The sequence below is a fragment of the Hylobates moloch genome, unplaced genomic scaffold, assembly GCF_009828535.3.
Source record: "Hylobates moloch isolate HMO894 unplaced genomic scaffold, HMol_V3 SCAFFOLD_1, whole genome shotgun sequence".
In the NCBI taxonomy this organism is placed as follows: Eukaryota; Metazoa; Chordata; class Mammalia; order Primates; family Hylobatidae; genus Hylobates; species Hylobates moloch.
The window spans coordinates 183,387,667-183,405,505 of record NW_026652276.1 but is presented as its reverse complement, the minus strand read 5'-3'; the positions used below and the strand labels follow the sequence as shown (position 1 = coordinate 183,405,505).

The window sequence follows — 17,839 nt, the reverse complement described above, 5'->3', positions numbered from 1 at the left end:
TGGAGTATGTCACGTTTAGTTGAGGGATTTTGCCAACAAATGAATGATACTTCTTAGGCCATCCTGACTTTTTTCTAATAGAAGCAATTTCATGGTGTAATTCCCTAGGAGAGTTTTATGTCTTGCTTTTTTTTGTTTGTTTTTTGAGACAGAGTCTTGCTCTGTCGCTAGGCTGGAGTGCAGTGGCACGATCTTGGCTCACTGCAACCTCTGCCTCCCGGGTTCAAGTGATTCTCCTGCCTCAGCCTCCCAAGTAGTTGGGACTACAGATGCGTACCATCATGCCTGGCTAATTGTTTTTTTTCTCAGTAGAGACAGGGTTTCACCATGTTGGCCAGGTGGTCTCGATCTCTTGACCTCGTGATCCACCCGCTTTGGCCTCCCAAAGTGCTGGGATTATAGGCATGAGCCACCGCGCCCAGCCTATGTCCTGCTTTTAAGTAAAATTTCAAGGAAACTGGAGGCTTCTATCTCTGCCAGTGTGTTATTTTTTGGGGGGGTGGGGGTTAAAAGACTGCAGTTCTAAATGATACCAACTCACAAACCTAGTTGCCTTTGGCATTATTTACAATTTACGATTCCCACATGAGAATAGTCGTGTGTGTATATACTGAGCATGCTGTCTTTTATTAAACTTTTATTTTAAGTTCAAGCTTACACATACAGGTTTGTTATAGGTAAAATTGTGTCATGGGGGGTTGTTGTACCAATTATTTTGTTATCCAAGTTAGTACCTATTATTTTTCCTGATTATCTCCCTCCTCCCATCCTCCACCTCCAAAGGGCTCCAGTGTGTGTTGTTCCTCTCTATGTGTCCATGTATCCTCATCATTTTGCTCCCACTTATAAGTGAGAACATGTGATACTTGGTTTTCTGTCCCTGCATTGGTTTGCCAAGGATAATGACCTCCAGCTCCATCCACGTTCCTGCAAAGGATATGATCTCATTCTTTTTTATGGCTGCATAATAGTCCATGGCATATGTACCACATTTTCTTTATCTGGTCTACCATTGATGAGCATTTAGGTTTGTTCTGTGTCTTTGCTATTGTGAATAGCACTGTGATGAGCAAACGTGTGCATGTCTTTATGATACAACAGTTTATATTCCTTTGAGTATATACCCTGTAATAGGATTGCTGGTTCAAATGGTAGTTCTGTTTTTAGGTCTTTGCCAGAAGAGATTGGGAGCCAATATTCAGCATGCTGTCTTGATAAGTTTTGAAAAACATTTAGGACAGCTGATAACAAAATCATTTTCATCTTCTTCCTTTACCTGGAACAGAGGGATCTTGGATCTCAATTTACGCAACAGTCTCATTGACAAGCAGAACTACCACGATGAACTTTCTCGGAAGCAAAGAGAGAAAGAACGAGATTTTCGAAATTTAAGGAAGATGGAAGTGCTCTTGAAAGTGTCCTGGGATGCACTCACACAAACTCAAGCGCTGCATCAAAGGCTTCTATTAGAGGTGAGGGCTGTAAACTACCATCTGATTTTTAAGCTTGGTGCTAACTTTTGAAGAAAAATATTTTAGGAAGTTGTTTTTGCTGCCAATAGAGAAGAAGAAAATACAAGTAACAGAGAAAAGGTAATTTTCAAATGCACCAAGCCTATTTTGAAATCTATAGTCCTATAATGTTTTGTAATCTCGTTTTGCTAACCCAAGATTAGAGAAATGTCTTGTTTGGATCAGTCATCCATCAACCTGACCTGGGGAAATGACTGGACCATCCAGTTCTAGAAGAGCTAGAGGGTTCACTGCAGAATGGGGCCAAGTGGATCATTATTTTCACCAGTTGAAAGAGTCAGATCCAGCGTGGTGTCATGGCAGACTGTAACAGTGAAGGACTAGTTCGAATTACGTAGATATAGATGATCAGCAGCCTGCACTTCCAACTAGCCAAGGGCAATCCAGAACCCAATATCAGGCTGCCTGGCTAATTCTGTGCAGGGTCAGAGGTGTACTCCAGTCAGAAGATGCTCAAGACAACTGTTGCCTGCCTCTGTGTTCCCAAGTGAGGGGTCCTGTTGCCCCTGGCTCTCTTCTCTCTCAGAGGGCACTCCCTGTGGTAAATGACCAAGTGCCACTGAAAGGGCAGAGGATCCTTGAGAGGGCTGCAGCCTTGCGCTAGAGCCTTCCTTGAGCGAAAAAGGGGTCAGCCTCTGAGATGAAGCAGCTAGGTGTATAGAAACCTTCCCCATTCTCTTCAGGACTGTCATGCTACAGAACCTTATGGAGGGTCACGACCTAAGAAATTTGAACAGGAGTTTCCAGCTGTGGTAGACACCTCTGATCCTAACCTATGCCTAGTTCTCCTCTCCTCCTGGACACATAGAAAGTTTATACTTCCTTGCACCCTTTGCAGTTGAGCAGCATCGTATAACTCATTCTGGCCAGAGGATTGTACAGAAAAGTGACACGTCACTTCCAGCCTATAACATCTAATTGCCAACATGAGACCCTCTAGCTGTTTTTCCCTCTCCTGTGGTAGTTGTGGAAGTGCATGACGCCATGGAGGTGCTGTAAAATGGGAGCAGCTGGGAATGCTGCGCCGACAGTGGTCTCAGAGTCCTCTTGATTGCCCACAGGCTTTGTAGGAAACAGCTTTGGTAGTTCGAAGCCATGATATTTGGGGGTTGTTTATTTCTGTAGCATAACTTAGCCTGTCCTGACTGAAAGACCAATCTTAAGCAACATGCGTGAAAAAATTGGTTAGGGTTGTAAGTGTTACAAAGGACTAGGACTTGGACTTCATCTTGCTGTCAGATGGCACTTATAATCTTTCCAAGAAGTTCTCTGGCCAGGCGCAGTGGCTGCCGCCTGTAATCCCAGCACTTTGGGAGGCCGAGGTGGGCAGATCAGCTGAGGTCAGGAGTTCAAGACCAGCCTGGCCAACATGGTGAAACCCTGTCTCTACTAAAAATACAAAAATTGGCCGGGTGTGGTGGTGCATGCCCATGATCCCAGCCACTTGGGAGGCTGAGGCAGGAGAATCGCTTGAACCCGGGAGGCGGAGGTTGCAGTGAGCTGAGGTCATGCCACTGCACTCCAGCCTGGACGACAGAGCCAGACTCCGTCTCAAACAAAAAAAGGAAGTTTTCTATCTCAGTGAGGCAAAATGTACTTTTATAGTCTTTTTGCAAAACAAAACATGTATGTTCTACTACGTATGTGTTTTCACAAATAACTATTTTATATAACTGTTATACGTTAGTATATTAAAGATATATATACTTCTTATTTAATCACTTTATTACAGTTCCAACAGGTAGATTTATTTGAATCACTCTGAAATCTCTTTAACTCTAGTAGTGCTTTTTGCCTTAGAAGATTATTTTATCTGATTTTAGTATAGTAACATCAGTTATACTATCTTTTGGCGTGTTAGATTCTGCATGGTATTATTTACTTTCATTTTTTCTCTTTTTCTTTTTGGAGGCAGTCTTGCTTTGCTGTCCAGGCTGGACTGCAGGCACCGTCTTGGCTCACTGTAACCTCCACATCTCAGGTTTAAGCAATTCTTGTACTTCAGCCTCCCAAGAAGCTGGGATTACAGGCATGTGCCACCATACCCCACTAATTTTTGTATTTTTAGTAGAGACAGGCTTTCACTATATTGGCCAAGGCTGGTCTCAAACTCCTGACCTCAAGTGATCCATCTGCCTCGGCCTCCCTAAAGTGCTGGGATTACAGGCACGAGCCACCGCACCCAGCCCTATTTACCATCACTCTTTCTGTGTCCTCATTTTGGTGTGTCTCATATACACAGCACATACTTTTCAAAATCTAGTCTGATAAGTTCTGCCTTTTAATTCTTGTATTTAGTCTGACAATTAATATTTAATGTAATTGTGGATATATTTGACCTTACTCTGTGATATTACTTTTGCTTTCTCTGTGTCCCATCTGCTTCATGTTCCATTTTCTCTGCCACATACCCTTCCTTGGGATTAATCAACATTTCATATTGTTCTGCTATCCTTGTTTTAGATATGCATCAGTTAGTTTTACATTCTATTTCTGTTCTTTGGGCGGTTACCCTGAAGATTACAACAGTCATCTTTGACTTACTAGAGTCAAATATAAATTATTTGTATTTTTACTACTTCCAAGACAGTGCTAATACCTTTGATTTTAACTTTACTAACCTTTGCAACTCTTATGCCCTCAAACATATTTTCATTCCAACTTTCCAAGTTATTCTTGTTGGAAGCATTGGTTTACTACAAGCTACTCCATCTTAGCCCAAAGCATAGCACGTTAGGATGTTAAATTGGAACTTTGGGCAAACACAGATCCTGTGGCCACCCCACTTCAGTCATAGTAAGATTTATAGTAGGCCGCAGGTATAATGTCCATTCAAAGTACTAATGGAAACCTCAGTGTGATGAGTAAGAGACTCTTAAAACCAGCAAGTGTTGCTTGTACTAATAAAACAATTCCTGTTTATTGATCAAATAACTGTTCAGTAAGATTTCTTTAAACAATAGGATAAAATGTATAATTACCTTTAATAACCAATTTTGGTAGTTATGGTAGTAAGTAAAGTTAAGCCATTCAATATACTTCTAATGCTGAATCATCAAAGCATTCTTCTTAATATTGAAGAGTAAGGTAACCTAAATAGAAGCAATAATTTGTCTCATAAATTAATACTGCTTAGCTCAAGAAGGGTTATACATTGGTAAAAATCACAAGATTGGTTCTAAAAGACTGCACACAAAAAAACAGACTTAGGTTCACTTCTACCGGAAAATCTAGATTAAGTACCACAGAAGGGACACATAAACCTAACACAAAATGTAATCCTACTAGTTCCACTTCTAGTTAAAATAGAAAATGTTGTGATGGACCATCGTTTCTGCTATAACAGCCAGAAAAAAATCAATAAACTAAAAATCATATATTTTTAAGAGACATATGCAAGTAGGAAGTAAATTCCACAAAGGCATCATCACTTCCTGGTGAGCAGAAACAGGTGGCCTTTTGCCTCCGTGAGACAATTGCCAAGTCTAGATTTGGGCAGGTGGAAGATTTGCCTGCCATAGGCACAAAGACTTTGCTGGGGTTAGTCAAAACCATCAGAGCTTCTAATGACCATGTGCATTGACATGACAAACTGGAATTTCTTAAGCAAAGGCATCATACTCTCATGTAATATCACACATTACAGTATACCTCTGCATTTAAACATGGCTCTTATTGACTTGCACTTGGCACTGAAAAGAAACAAAATCATGATTCCTAGGATTTTGCTCTGACACCATCATGTTGTAGGGGTTAGAATATCATGAGTCTGTAAAGTTATTCGTTTTCTAAACATAAGATCATGTCCAAGATTGTGACAATGACAAAATCCTCTTACAAAGTGAATATGGCACTTTCTATATACTATACTTTTTCAATTGTAGTTTTCTAGCAATTTCATCTCTCTTTGCTCTCATTTAAAAGTGGTTCTGCATTTTTCTCCATGACTCATTTCAGTGTTGAAGGCAATGATAACAACATAGTATACTGAGAAGAGCTTCACCTTTGAGTCAGGCACAGTCAGGTTCAGATCTAGATCCACTGAATTCCTACCTATGTTACTTGTTTCCAAACCTTTGAACTGGGATTATTGCAAAAAATGAGTGATTACAAATGGGAAAGTGTGTGGTACCAAGAAGATACTCAGTAAATATTGTCTTCCTTCCTTTATACATATGAACTCTTTGAAAGGCTACAAAGTAAATGGTATAGTCAGAATGAGACTGTGAATATGGCTATTTTATTCATATGGAGAAGATGACATCATCAGGCCCTACTGATAAACCCTGGAAATGCCTCTCAGTACCCACTCTACATTACCTAAATGACTGCAGCTGTACACCAGCTGTTCTCCATAGGTCCAGCTCCTTTCATGTCCAATTTTTCCTCCATTTTGCTAACAAATTTATATTCTTAAGTGACACATTCATGTGTCTCTCACCTGCTCAAGACATTCAATGGATCCTTAATTCACATAATCACAGAATGAAGGAACCAAGAGGAATCTTAAAGATCATACTATAAAAACAAATAGGTTTCATCTCAAACGCCAGCTCAGCTCCCTCCATTTGGGTGTAGCTCCCTGCAGTGATGATATTGCAAAGGATTCTTTTTTTTCTTTTCTTTTTTTTGAGATGGGGTCTCACTCTGTTGCTGAGGCTGGAGTACAGTGGCACTGTGTCGGTTCACTGCAACCTCTGTCTCCTCAGTTCGAGCAATTCTCCTGCCTCAGCCTCCTGAGTAGCTGGGATTACATGCACCCACCACCAAGCCTGGCTAGTTTTTATATTTTTAGTAGAGATGGGGTTTCACCATGTTGGCCAGGCTGGTCTCGAACTCCTGACCTCAGGTGATCCACCTGCCTCAGCCTCCCAAAGTGCTGGGATTACAGGCGTGAGCCACCGCGCCCGGCCCAATATTGCAAAGGATTCTGAGGCCCAGTGGTGACTTGTCAGATAGGAGCTCTGTAGTTGATTGGTGATGTCTGCCCCAGGCATAGAAAGAAAGATTGTCCGTGTATTTCCCATTCCTAATCAAGTCCTCTTCCTAATCAAGCGCTGTTTCTTCAGCCAATTCTTTCGGTGTATCTTCATACCCCAAGTAACATGCTATGATGCTGCTACTTGAGTTTTCAGTTGTAGACTTGATCTTCGTACTTGTCACTATAAAAGATGAGGAGTCAGCCCTCTTTAGACCCCTGTTCACCACATGTACATTTCTTGTCCCTCTGTACACACAGTATTCTCAGGTCATAATTTTGATTAGTTCAGAATTTGGTATTCACATTATTATAAATATATAAAGGCTATTCATGCCTGAGCCATGTGATATTATATAATTACCCTTCCTTACAAAATTTTGTGTTCCCAGGAATTTATAAACATCCTGTTTCTACACTTTTATAGTTTTCGGTGTGTTTATTAGTTCAATCCCAAATTCTTCTCCAATTATATAAACCAGTATGTTAAAACACATTTGATGGCCTATTCATTTACTCTTCTTAAAGAAATCTCTTCTAAGCCTCATCAATGACCTCTAGCCAAAGACTAACAGGAAAACACCAGTAGTTTAATGAGCTGAGTTTATTACACATTGCAACAAGGGAGAACACACGCCATGGAGAATTGTAGGGAGTCTCAGTAGAGGGTATTAGAAAGGACTTACAGGAGTCACGTGACTTGAGGAATGGTTTAAAGAAATGGGACTTTGCCCTGAATTTGGATGTTCTCAGGAAATGAGAGTAATTCTGTGGTAGAGTATCTTAAATTTTACCTAGAAAAAGAAAAGATTAGATGGAGACTAAAGCTGTGATTGTTAAACAAAGCTGTACATGGAGAATTTATGGTATTTTGTGGCTTGGACAATGATCATGTTTTTGTCTATGTTCAAATACAATTATGCAGTGGCCTTGTTTTTGTCCTGATCCATCATGATTACAGAGTGGCTTTGTCTGAAGTTGATGTTCTGGGCAATTGTTTATGTTCAACAGGAGAATACCAAGGCCTACCTATGAGTACCAGTTCTGCTCCTGGATATCAGGGGCTGCCTTTTTCTTTCTCAGCCTTCTGACTTGTTCCCATTTCTAGTAGTCCCATTTCTCTATGTGCTTACTGCACTGCTCTCATCCTAGGAGCCTCACTCCATCATGTTGGTGATGCCCTTCACCTCTCTTCAGACTCTATTTCATGGGTCTCATCTATTTTATTCTCTTAGCTTACCCCCTTTTGGAGGAGGGGACATGCCTTCCAGTAGCTTCATGAGAAAAATGTTAGTGAAAAAGTAATTGTTTAAGACTTTGTGCGTCGGAAATTGTGTGTCAGAAGACCTTGCATGCTAAAAAATATTTTACCATCACACTAGCCATACAGACGATTAGTACTTTAATTGGATATGGAATTTTAGGTTGGAAATCATTTTCCGTCAGGAAGAAGGCATTAGATTAACTGTCTTCTAGCTTCACTGTTAAGAAGATTTGATGTCATTCTAAATATTGATCCTTTATTTGAAGCCATTTATTTTTCCATGCTGGGAATTTGTGGGATCTCTTACTTGCCTCCAGAATTTTTACATTTTACAATGATGTTCCCATTGTATCCACTGTGTGGGGCACTGAGTGGGTTGTCTGTCTATGGAAATGTATGTCCTTCCAAAGTTCTGATACTTGGTCTTAAATTATTGAATTTTGTCTATTTGATTTTCTCTGTTCTGTCTCGGATTCCTTTTACGCAGATGTTGGACCTTCTAAAACAGTCCTCTGGCCGGGCGCGGTGGCTCACGCTTGTAATCCCAGCACTTTGGGAGGCCGAGGCGGGCGGATCACGAGGTCAGGAGATCAAGACCACGGTGAAACCCCGTCTCTACTAAAAATACAAAAAAATTAGCCGGGCGTGGTGGCGGGCGCCTGTAGTCCCAGCTACTCGGAGAGGCTGAGGCAGGAGAATGGCGTGAACCCGGGAGGCGGAGCTTGCAGTGAGCCGAGATTGCGCCACTGCACTCCAGCCTGGGCGACAGAGCGAGACTCTGTCTCAAAAAAAAAATAAAAAATAAAAAATAAAAAATAAATAAAACAGTCCTCTAATTTTCTTGTCTTTTTTCTTTTATTTTCCATTCTTTTTTGTAATTTGACTTGCTAAAAGAGAAATTTCCTCAAGTTTTCCTTCAACCCTTCTACTCTTTCATTATGCTATCATATTTTATATTTCCATGTGCTCTCTTTGTTCTTTGTTCCCTGAATGTTTCTTTTTCATAGTATCTTTAATCTCTTATGTCACTGAGGCTTTTTTTTTTTTTTTGGAGACCAAGTCTCCCTCTGTCACCCAGGCTGCAGTGCAATGGCGCAGTCTCAGCTCACTGCAAGCTCCACCTCCCAGGTTCATGCCATTCTCCTGCCTTAGCCTCCCAAGTAGCTGGGACTACAGGCGCCCACCACTGGGTGCGGCTAATTTTTTGTTGTATTTTTAGTAGAGATGGGGTTTCACCGTGGTCTCGATCTCCTGACCTTATGATCTGCCCACATTGGCCTCCCAAAGTGCTGGGATTACAGGCGTGAACCACCACACCTGGCCAAAGCTATTAATGATAGTTTCTTTTTTCTTCTTCTTGTCCTAAATAAGACTTTTTCTCCGTGTTTTTTCTGTATTTTTCTTTTTGTTTGTTTGTTTTTGTCTTTCTTATTAGAAGCTTTCCTCCAATATATGGTAATTCTTGGCTATCTGCTTGTATTTAAGCATGGGCTGCTATAAATCTAACTGGAAGCTGTCTGTGATGGTGAGGCTTGTCACTGTAGTTTGATCTGACCAGACACAAAATATGTGAGGCATGGCCTTTGACCGAAGAGGAGTTTGCAGTGGAATGCACACGAGTTATTCAGATTTTAATAAATATTATAATAACTATTTATATTATGACACTACTAGCTATTAAGTCCACAAAATAGCACCCATAGAATATAAAACTAACAGAAATTAAAATGTATTAAAATCCTTTTCCTTTGTTGATTTTAAGAAAAATCTGTTTTTGTTCTAGTACAGTTTCAGTGAGAGACTAACTTCCTCTTTGACCCTGTGATTTATAATTAGCCCAGCCACTGCCCACAGCTGGCAGTACTTGAAAACAGAAGTGGGTCCAGCCAGGCACTCCCAGCCCAAGTGAACATTTTTTCAGACTTGCATGCAATCCAAAACTAAAAGAGATAAAAGGTAAACATGAAGAGCTGTAGCTATTCTTCAGGATGTATTTCCCCCCAGAGACAGTTGTTTGATTCTCCTATGGCATTTGACTTGTACATAGAGACTCTCCCAGAAACTCAAGGTACAAGCCTCATGAAAGGTTGGAATGCTTTAGAAAAATATCAAAGTGTTAAACTGAGGTTCACTGATATCAAATAATTGGGATATTTACAGCAACAAATAATGTCTAATTTCTTAACTTTTATGAAAGTTACCGATGATTATTCATGCATTGAAAACGCCTGGAAGAACAGACACCAAAACTATTAATAGTGACTCCTGGGGAGTAGTACTTGAAGTAGCAGAGGTAGGAAGCAGATTTTTTTTTCTTTTTTTTTTTTTTTTACTTTACACATTTCTGTTGTTTGGTCACAATAAATACATTTTTAAGTGTGAAATGCTACACTATGAAAGCTAAAAGAACTATCATAAGCTTACAAAACCTGATATATGCAATTTGGGGCTCAAAAGAAATGGAAAATATCTAAAGTAACTCCAGTCCATGTAATTGGAACTTTGATACTTGATATTATTTTCCTCCCATATTAACGGAGACTTCAGTCTAACTCCAGCCTATTTTCCAGATTACCTTAGGAAGGTTTCCTTTCAAAAGAAACACCTATTAGGTTAGGTTTGCAATTTGGCCTCAACGAGTAACAGAAACTCAACTATAATGATTTTGCTAAATAGGGAGTTGTTTTACTCACTTAATAAAAAGAGCACAGGTAGGCACAACAGGTTATTTCACATAATGAAAAGTCTAGGATCCTTTTAGCTCCCCTTTCAGTCAACCTTAGTGTGTACCTTGTTTCTCCATGGTCAGAAAATGGCTATTCCACCTTTAAGCATAAACTCACAAAAGGAGGAGGAAGGGCAACGAGCAAAAGACATACATGATTGCTGGCTTGGCCAGCTCCTTTTAACAGGAAAACAGCCACTTTCCCAGGACCCCTCCTCACAGACTTCCACTTACATTTCATTGGCTTGTCTTAGCTCATATGGGCACCCCCAGCTGCAAAGAAGTATGAGGACTCCTGGATATATTGCAGCTCTGAGAAAAAAAAAAAAAAAAAAAAAAAAAAACGGCATTCTGTTGCTGTCATGGTTAATACTAAATGTCAATTTGATTGGATTGAAGGATACGAAGTATTGATCCTGGGTGTGTCTGTGAAAGTGTTGCCAAAGGAGATTAACCTTTGAGTCAGTGGGCTGGGGAAGGCAGACCCACCCTTAATCTGGGTGGGCACAATCTAATCAGCTGCCGGTGTGGCTAGACTATAAACAGGCAGAAAAATGTGAATGAGAGACCGGCCTAGCCTCCCAGCCTACATCTTTCTCCTGTACTGGACCCTTCCTGCCCTTGAACATCAGACTCCAAGTTTCTTCAGTTTTGGGACTCAGACTGGCTTTCCTTCCTCCTCAGCTTGCAGATGGCCTATTGTGGGACCCTGTGATCCTGTGAGTTAATACTTAATAAACTCCCCTTTTTATTATATATATATGTACGCACACACTAACAGGAGATTTTATATATATATATATATATATATATATATATGTATGGAGATGGAGATACAAAGAACCCTAATAGAGTTGCTAAGATCAAGGTGGAGGGTAGCTATTGGCTAGGCAACCAGGAGGCTCTGCTACCAATGGCTTATCATGTCACCTCTTCCACAAGCCAAGCCTACCTAATTCCTGCCTGAAACTAGAGGGCTGGGCTTTATGGAGAATTGAAAATGGTATCAGAGAAGCAGTAGCCAGAGTTCAAAAATTAATACAATTTATTGCAGTATTGTTTGTGCTTCAAAATATTGGAAATAACCAAAGTATCTAGACCTCAAGCCAGAAAAATCTGTCGAGAGCCTTTAGTTGACATAGTAGCTAGTGAGTGTGCTCTCATCATATTTTCTGTCAAAACCTCATAAGGGTTCCTGGTCCCTGTTATTCACGTTTAGATCTGCCTACACCCAGGAGCCGAGCATGAGGACAGCCCACTCCAGGCACACCTGTAGCAGAGAATCAGACAGGGACCGAGGATGTTTGCTGGAGTTCCTCTATCCAGGAGGTCTTAACTTGACTTTCCTAAAGGAGAAATCAAGTCTTCCTTGCTGAATATTCACATCTTCCAGGAAGGCCTTCCCAATTCAATTCTATACTGAGTTCTCCCTTTTCTGATCTGCTATAGCAATTTTATGTTTGTTAAGCCCACAACATTCTGTAATATTGTCAGACATGTTTCACAAGAGCACATCTCATTTTCCTAAGTCCAGTGTGTGCATCTCAAGAGCTAGTGCTCCAGGGTAGGAGACCCAATGGAAAAGCAGGACATGGACACCTGAGGGTACAGAAGGTGCAACTGAAGATACCCTGATTCATGGATGATGGGGCATCCAAAGACACACTTCAGTAACTTTAACATAGCAGCATGATCCTCAAAAAGATCCTGTGAAGTAACCTTCAAATCACTAGACAGCGTGATATTCCTTTCTTGGGTCTAAATTTTGGCCAGTATTCAACCTTAGGGCCTACAAGTGTGTGCTGTCATAGTAGGAACTGAACCACCTCAGATTGGAGTCATGTGCTTTTGGTGTAAATAGCCAACTCTAAACTTGCTCTAAGTCAGGTAGGCTGTAAGCACCCCAAGATGACCCTCCCTGTAGCCTTGAATGGTACCCTTTCCCCATCAGCTGCCACATGTCCTCCTCTCTACTCTCGTCTTCATCAGAAAGAATCTGACAAGCTCATTCCTCATAGGGCAACAAAGACTTAAAGAGTGAGATTTGCCTTCTCCCCAAAGTATGTCAACACAGGAGAAAAGTGCAAGCCATTACAACAGAAACGTAATGGTGAAATTTTAGGTAGCAACCAAAAAGTTGAGGCTTTTCTTTTGTGTAAGAAATTTCCAGCTACTAATCAAATGACTGCATATAAGTAGCAAACTATCCCCACTGTTATTAATAAATTACATATTTTTCTTTATCTTATAAGATTTCATAAATGTACTCACATTTTATAATAACTATAATTTGAATAGTCATAGTATATTCATGTCTCCAAAGTGCTGGGTCATGAGTTAGGCAGATCATAGGTTCCAAGTCTACCTCCCTGGGTTTGCACCTGTACCATTGAGGCAAGTTGCTTAAATGTGTTTGTGCCTCATTCTCTTCATCTGTACAATTGGAGAAAATATTCCCCACCTCATGACGGGTATTGTAATGATGAAATAAGATCGTATATACAGGCATTTAGAACCTTGCTGGACACTTAGTTTATGTTCAATAAACGTTAGCTATTAGTAAGATTTATTTCTAAATAATAAATATTTGCAGCTGGCAAATTATAGATTTTTGGCAGGTCTTCATATTTTAATTTGCCACAGCTCATAAAGAATATTTGGCATAAAGGGAAGTTCTTATAAGATTGAGACTCGTGATTTGCTCAGCATTTTCAAAAAGTGTGTGATGAGGTTGACTACATGGCAGTGAATTTTATTTATTTTTTTTTCAGACAGAGTCTCACTCTGTCACCCAGGCTGGAGTGCAGTGGCACGATCTCAGCTCACTGCAACTTCTGCCTCCCGGGTTCAAGCAATTCTCTGCCTCAGCCTCCCAAAGATTTATTTCTTACATAAATGCGTGTTTTTAAATTTTGATTTCCAGATCGAAGCTATCCCCAAAGATGATTCTACATTATCAGAGAGAAGGCGAGAGCTTCACAAGGAAGTTGAAGTAGCTAAGAGGAATTTGGCCCAACAGGTTAATATCAACGCTCATTTAAGCTTCTATCTAAGAAGGGTTCATACAAAGTTGTGCTTTTAACTGTGCTCTACAAAACCTTATCAATAAGAGAGTCATCAAAGAGAGTATGCTTAATGTGGGCATATTTCTTCATCTCAAAGTGCACTCCAATCCTACATTAAATTTGAGAAAAAAAGAATATGTTTGAACCGCAAAAAGTATTCAAAGGAATGAGATTTTTAAATTATGGGCTGTTGATTACATTAAAAAGCAAACCACAGATGTTTTATTTCACTGATGTCTAATTTCAAATTTTCTTTTGTTTTTATGTCTCTTCTTTTTCTTAGTCACTTGAAAATACAGTCTGAATACAAAAAGGTTCTATCATGTTAACCCACTGATTTTCACATTATATTACAAAATAAAGGAAAAAAATTAAGCTAAAACACCATTACTTTATTTTTTATTTTTTATTTTTTTTTATAGAGAGAGATCTTGCTATGTTGCTCAGGCTGGTCTTGAACTGCTGGCCTCAAGTCATCGTCCTGCCTCAGCCTCCCAAAGGCTTGAATTACAGGCATGAGCCACCACACCTGGCCTGTTGAAAAAAATACATTTTGTATAGGAAATAAAAAGGTAGTCTAAGATACTAGCTTTATTGTATTCCTTCAAACAAATAAGTTATAATATTATCTGTGTTTTTTTCAAAAGAAAATTATATCAGAAATGGAGTCTAAGTTAGTAGAACAACAACTTGCAGAAGAAAACAAGCTTTTAAAGGAGCAAGAAAACATGAAAGAGCTAGTATTCAACCTTGTCCGCATGACTCAAATCAAAATTGATGAAAAGGAACAAAAGTCCAAGGATTTCCTGAAAGCTCAGGTAACTGCATTTTTTTAACCATTCATTGATAACTACAAGAGTTCAGGGTAGCCTCATTATAATGCAACGTGCATTAGGACATGGATGAAGCTAGAAACCATCATTCTCAGCAAACTATTGCAAGGACAAAAAGCCAAACACCACATGTTCTCACTCATAGGTGGGAATTGAACAATGAGAACACTTGGACACAGGAGGGGGAACATCACACACCGGGGCCTGTTGTGGGGTGGGGGGAGCGGGGAGGGATAGCATTAGGAGATATACCTAATGTAAATGATGAGTTAATGGGTGCAGCACACCAACATGGCACATGTATACATATGTAACCTGCACGTTGTGCACATGTATCCCAGAACTTAAAGTATAATAAAAATATCTAAATATTAAAAAGAACTGGAAGGAAACTTAAAAAAAAGAAAGCTATACAATTGACCCTTGAACAACATGGATTTGAACTGCATGGGTCCATTTATACACAGATTTTTTTCAACCAAATGCAGATCAAAAGTAGAGTACTCACAGAATACAAAACCTGCAAATATGGAAGGCCCACTTTTCTTACAGGTGAGTTCCACAGGGCCAACTTTGGGACTTGAATATGCTTGGATTTTTGTATTCTCAAAGGGTCCTGGAAACAGTTCCCTATGTATACCAAGGAACCACTATAACTGTGCCTCTCCTTCAAATACCAATGACTATAAATCTTCCCTAAATGAGATTCAATCATGTGCTGAAAGATAGTCCCAGGATTCAATTAACAGTAGTCAACAATTTAGACGGGAAAGGAGATCATTGACAATGAGCAGAGGATTTGAACAGATGGCAATTTCAGTAAGAATAAAGTGGGTGCCTCCAGTGCACAGGGCTGGCAGCTGCATAGGCTGCAGATATCATTTAGTTTTCACTCCCATCTCAGACTCCACTGTGATTTGTCCAGGAACAACTCAAGAGTGGTAGCGTTAGGTAACTGTCCCTCCCAACTTCATCAAGACAGCATCATTTAATCGAATGCCAGATACCCTTAGTTGCTGCATCACACCATGATTTTCCTGGGCCTCCTACAAAGTGCCACTGCAACATTCCCCACTAAAATCAACAATAAAACAAATGGTAAAACAGCCCTCCTGTCATGCAAGCTAAAATCCTACCATTAGAGCCTGCCTGCCTGCCTGCCTGCCTGCCCGCCCTCCTTCCTTCCTTTCTTTCGCCCGCCCTCCTTCCTTCCTTTCTTTCTTTCTTTCTTTCTCTTTTCCCTCTGTGGCCCAGGCTGCAATCTACTCGGCTCGCTGCTGCCCGCCACCGCGGACTGCCTGTGACTGCCGGCGTGCGCCGCCTGCTTTTTGTCCTCTGCCTGCAGGCGCGGTTTCGCCATGTTGGCCACGCTGCTCTCCAGCTCCTGACCCCGAGTGCTCTGCCCGCCTCGGCCTCCCGAGGTGCTGGGACTGCAGACGGAGTCTCGCTCACCCGGGCGGTGGCGTGGTCTTGGCTCCCGGCAACCTCCGCCTCCCAGCCGCCTGCCTTGGCCTACCAGGGTGCTGGGATTGCAGCCCCTGCCCGGCCGCCGCCCCGTCTGGGAGGTGGGGAGCGTCTCTGCTCGGCCGCCCCTCTGCCCGGCCTCCCCATCTGGGAAGTGAGGAGCGCCTCTGCCCGGCCACCCATCGTCTGGGAGGTGAGGAGCGCCTCTGCCCGGCCACCCATCGTCTGGGAAGTGAGGAGCGCCTCTGCCCGGCCGCCCCGTCTGGGAAGAAGTGACCCGGCCGCCCCGTCTGGGAAGAAGTGAGGAGCGCCTCTGCCCGGCCACCCCGTCTGGGAAGAAGTGAGGAGCGTCTCTGCCCGGCCGCCCCGTCTGGCATGTGGGGAGCGCCCCTGCCCGACCGACCCGTCTGGGAGGTCTACCACGGAGGCCAGAAGCAATGTGGGGGCTGGACGTGGTGGCTCACGCCTGTGGTCCCGGCACTCTGGGGGGCCGAGGCGGGTTGATCACTTCAGGCTAGGAGTTCGAGACAAGTCTGGCCAACATGGCGAAACATGAAAAATACAACAGACAAACCAACCAACCAACTCAGTGACAACAAAACAGGTCTACCCTGGAGTCATACTCTAATTTTTTCTATTTTCCTCCCTTTCTGATCCTTTATCCCACTTTCTTTTTCTTCCTCTTCCTTCTCCCTCTTCTTTGTCAAATAGAGGATTGAGTTATCACTGATCCATATAAAGTCCCTCTCTCATTTATTTTAACTCCCGCCCCCCATTTCTATTCCCCGACTTCCCATGTGCAACCTTCCTAATATGTTTGATACGCATCTTTTTGTTTGTATGTATTTTTAGAAAATGTTTATTGTTTTGTGTGCAAAAATTAATAAAAAGTTAAAAAAAAAATTCTACCATTAGAATCATTTATTCCTTATAAGGATTATGTCCAGATCATGCCCAGAAGCTCCCTGTTAAAAATGAACAGGACATTACATATTACTAAAATAGAAGAATTTATCAGGTCAGGCATGGTGACTCCCGCCTGTAATCTCAGCACTTTGGGAGGCCGAGGCGGGTGGATCACTTGAGGTCAGGAGTTTGAGACCAGCCTGACCAACATAGTGAAACCCCATCTCTACTAAAATACAAAAATTAGCCAGGCATGGTGGCAGGTGCCTGTAATCCCAGCTACTTGGGAGACTGAGGCAGGAGAATCATGTGAACCTAGGAGGTGGAGGTCGCAGTGAGCCGAAATCGCACCACTGCATTCCAGCCTGGGCGACAGAGCGAGACACCCTCTCAAAAAAAAAAATAATTTATCACATGACCCAGATGTGGTCTGTTTGGTCTGTTTCTAAGCACATCCTTTGTTCTCATTCTAAGTAAGTATTTACATGGAATGGTATTTCTTCTCACTCTGCAGAAAGAGCTCACTCACACCAAAGCATTAGTGAGCAATGAGGTATGAAGTAGATTTTTGCAAAAAAGAGGAGAAGATCTACATTGCACAACCCACTGCAGGCACTTCACGTCCCCCTTTCACTGTTTATTTTTCTACTTTAATATTTAAGAAACTAAAAGAAGTTAAGCATGGCTGGCACATGGGAAGATGGGGAGAAAGGATGTCAAATAATGAGACCAGAGAGCAGGAGAAGTCAGGTGATAAAAGTCACTTAATCCATGTTAAACAATTTAGACTCCATAATGAAGGCTGCAGCAACAGTGAAGTTCATGGGGTGGTTGGGTTTCACTAGGTAAAGAAGTGGTCAGGGAGGAGTAGATGAAAGAAACGCAGCTTGAAAGCACAGGGTGGCTGAGGGGGTGAGATGCCGGAGCAGGACAAGGAGAGGAGAGATGTGAGGTCATCTTGGGCCAGGAGTGGTGTCTCACACCTGTAATCTCAACACGTTGGGAGGCCAAGGCGGGTGGATCACCTGAGGTCAGGAGTTCAAGAGCAGCCTGCCTAACATGGTGAAAGCCC

The 17,839-nt window shown here is 41.6% G+C and overlaps 1 protein-coding gene across 3 annotated transcripts in view; it reads left to right on the top strand.

The window, feature by feature from the left end:
* CCDC146 (coiled-coil domain containing 146) overlaps positions 1–17,839 on the top strand; it is a 178,712-nt gene that overhangs the window by 136,887 nt on the left and 23,986 nt on the right. For all 3 annotated transcript variants that reach the window (XM_032761257.2, XM_058425433.1, XM_058425428.1), the window contains exons 9-11: positions 1,286–1,472; positions 13,423–13,518; positions 14,212–14,382. In XM_032761257.2, the coding sequence (XP_032617148.1) occupies positions 1,286–1,472; positions 13,423–13,518; positions 14,212–14,382 (454 nt within the window). The remainder of the gene's footprint in view (positions 1–1,285; positions 1,473–13,422; positions 13,519–14,211; positions 14,383–17,839) is intronic.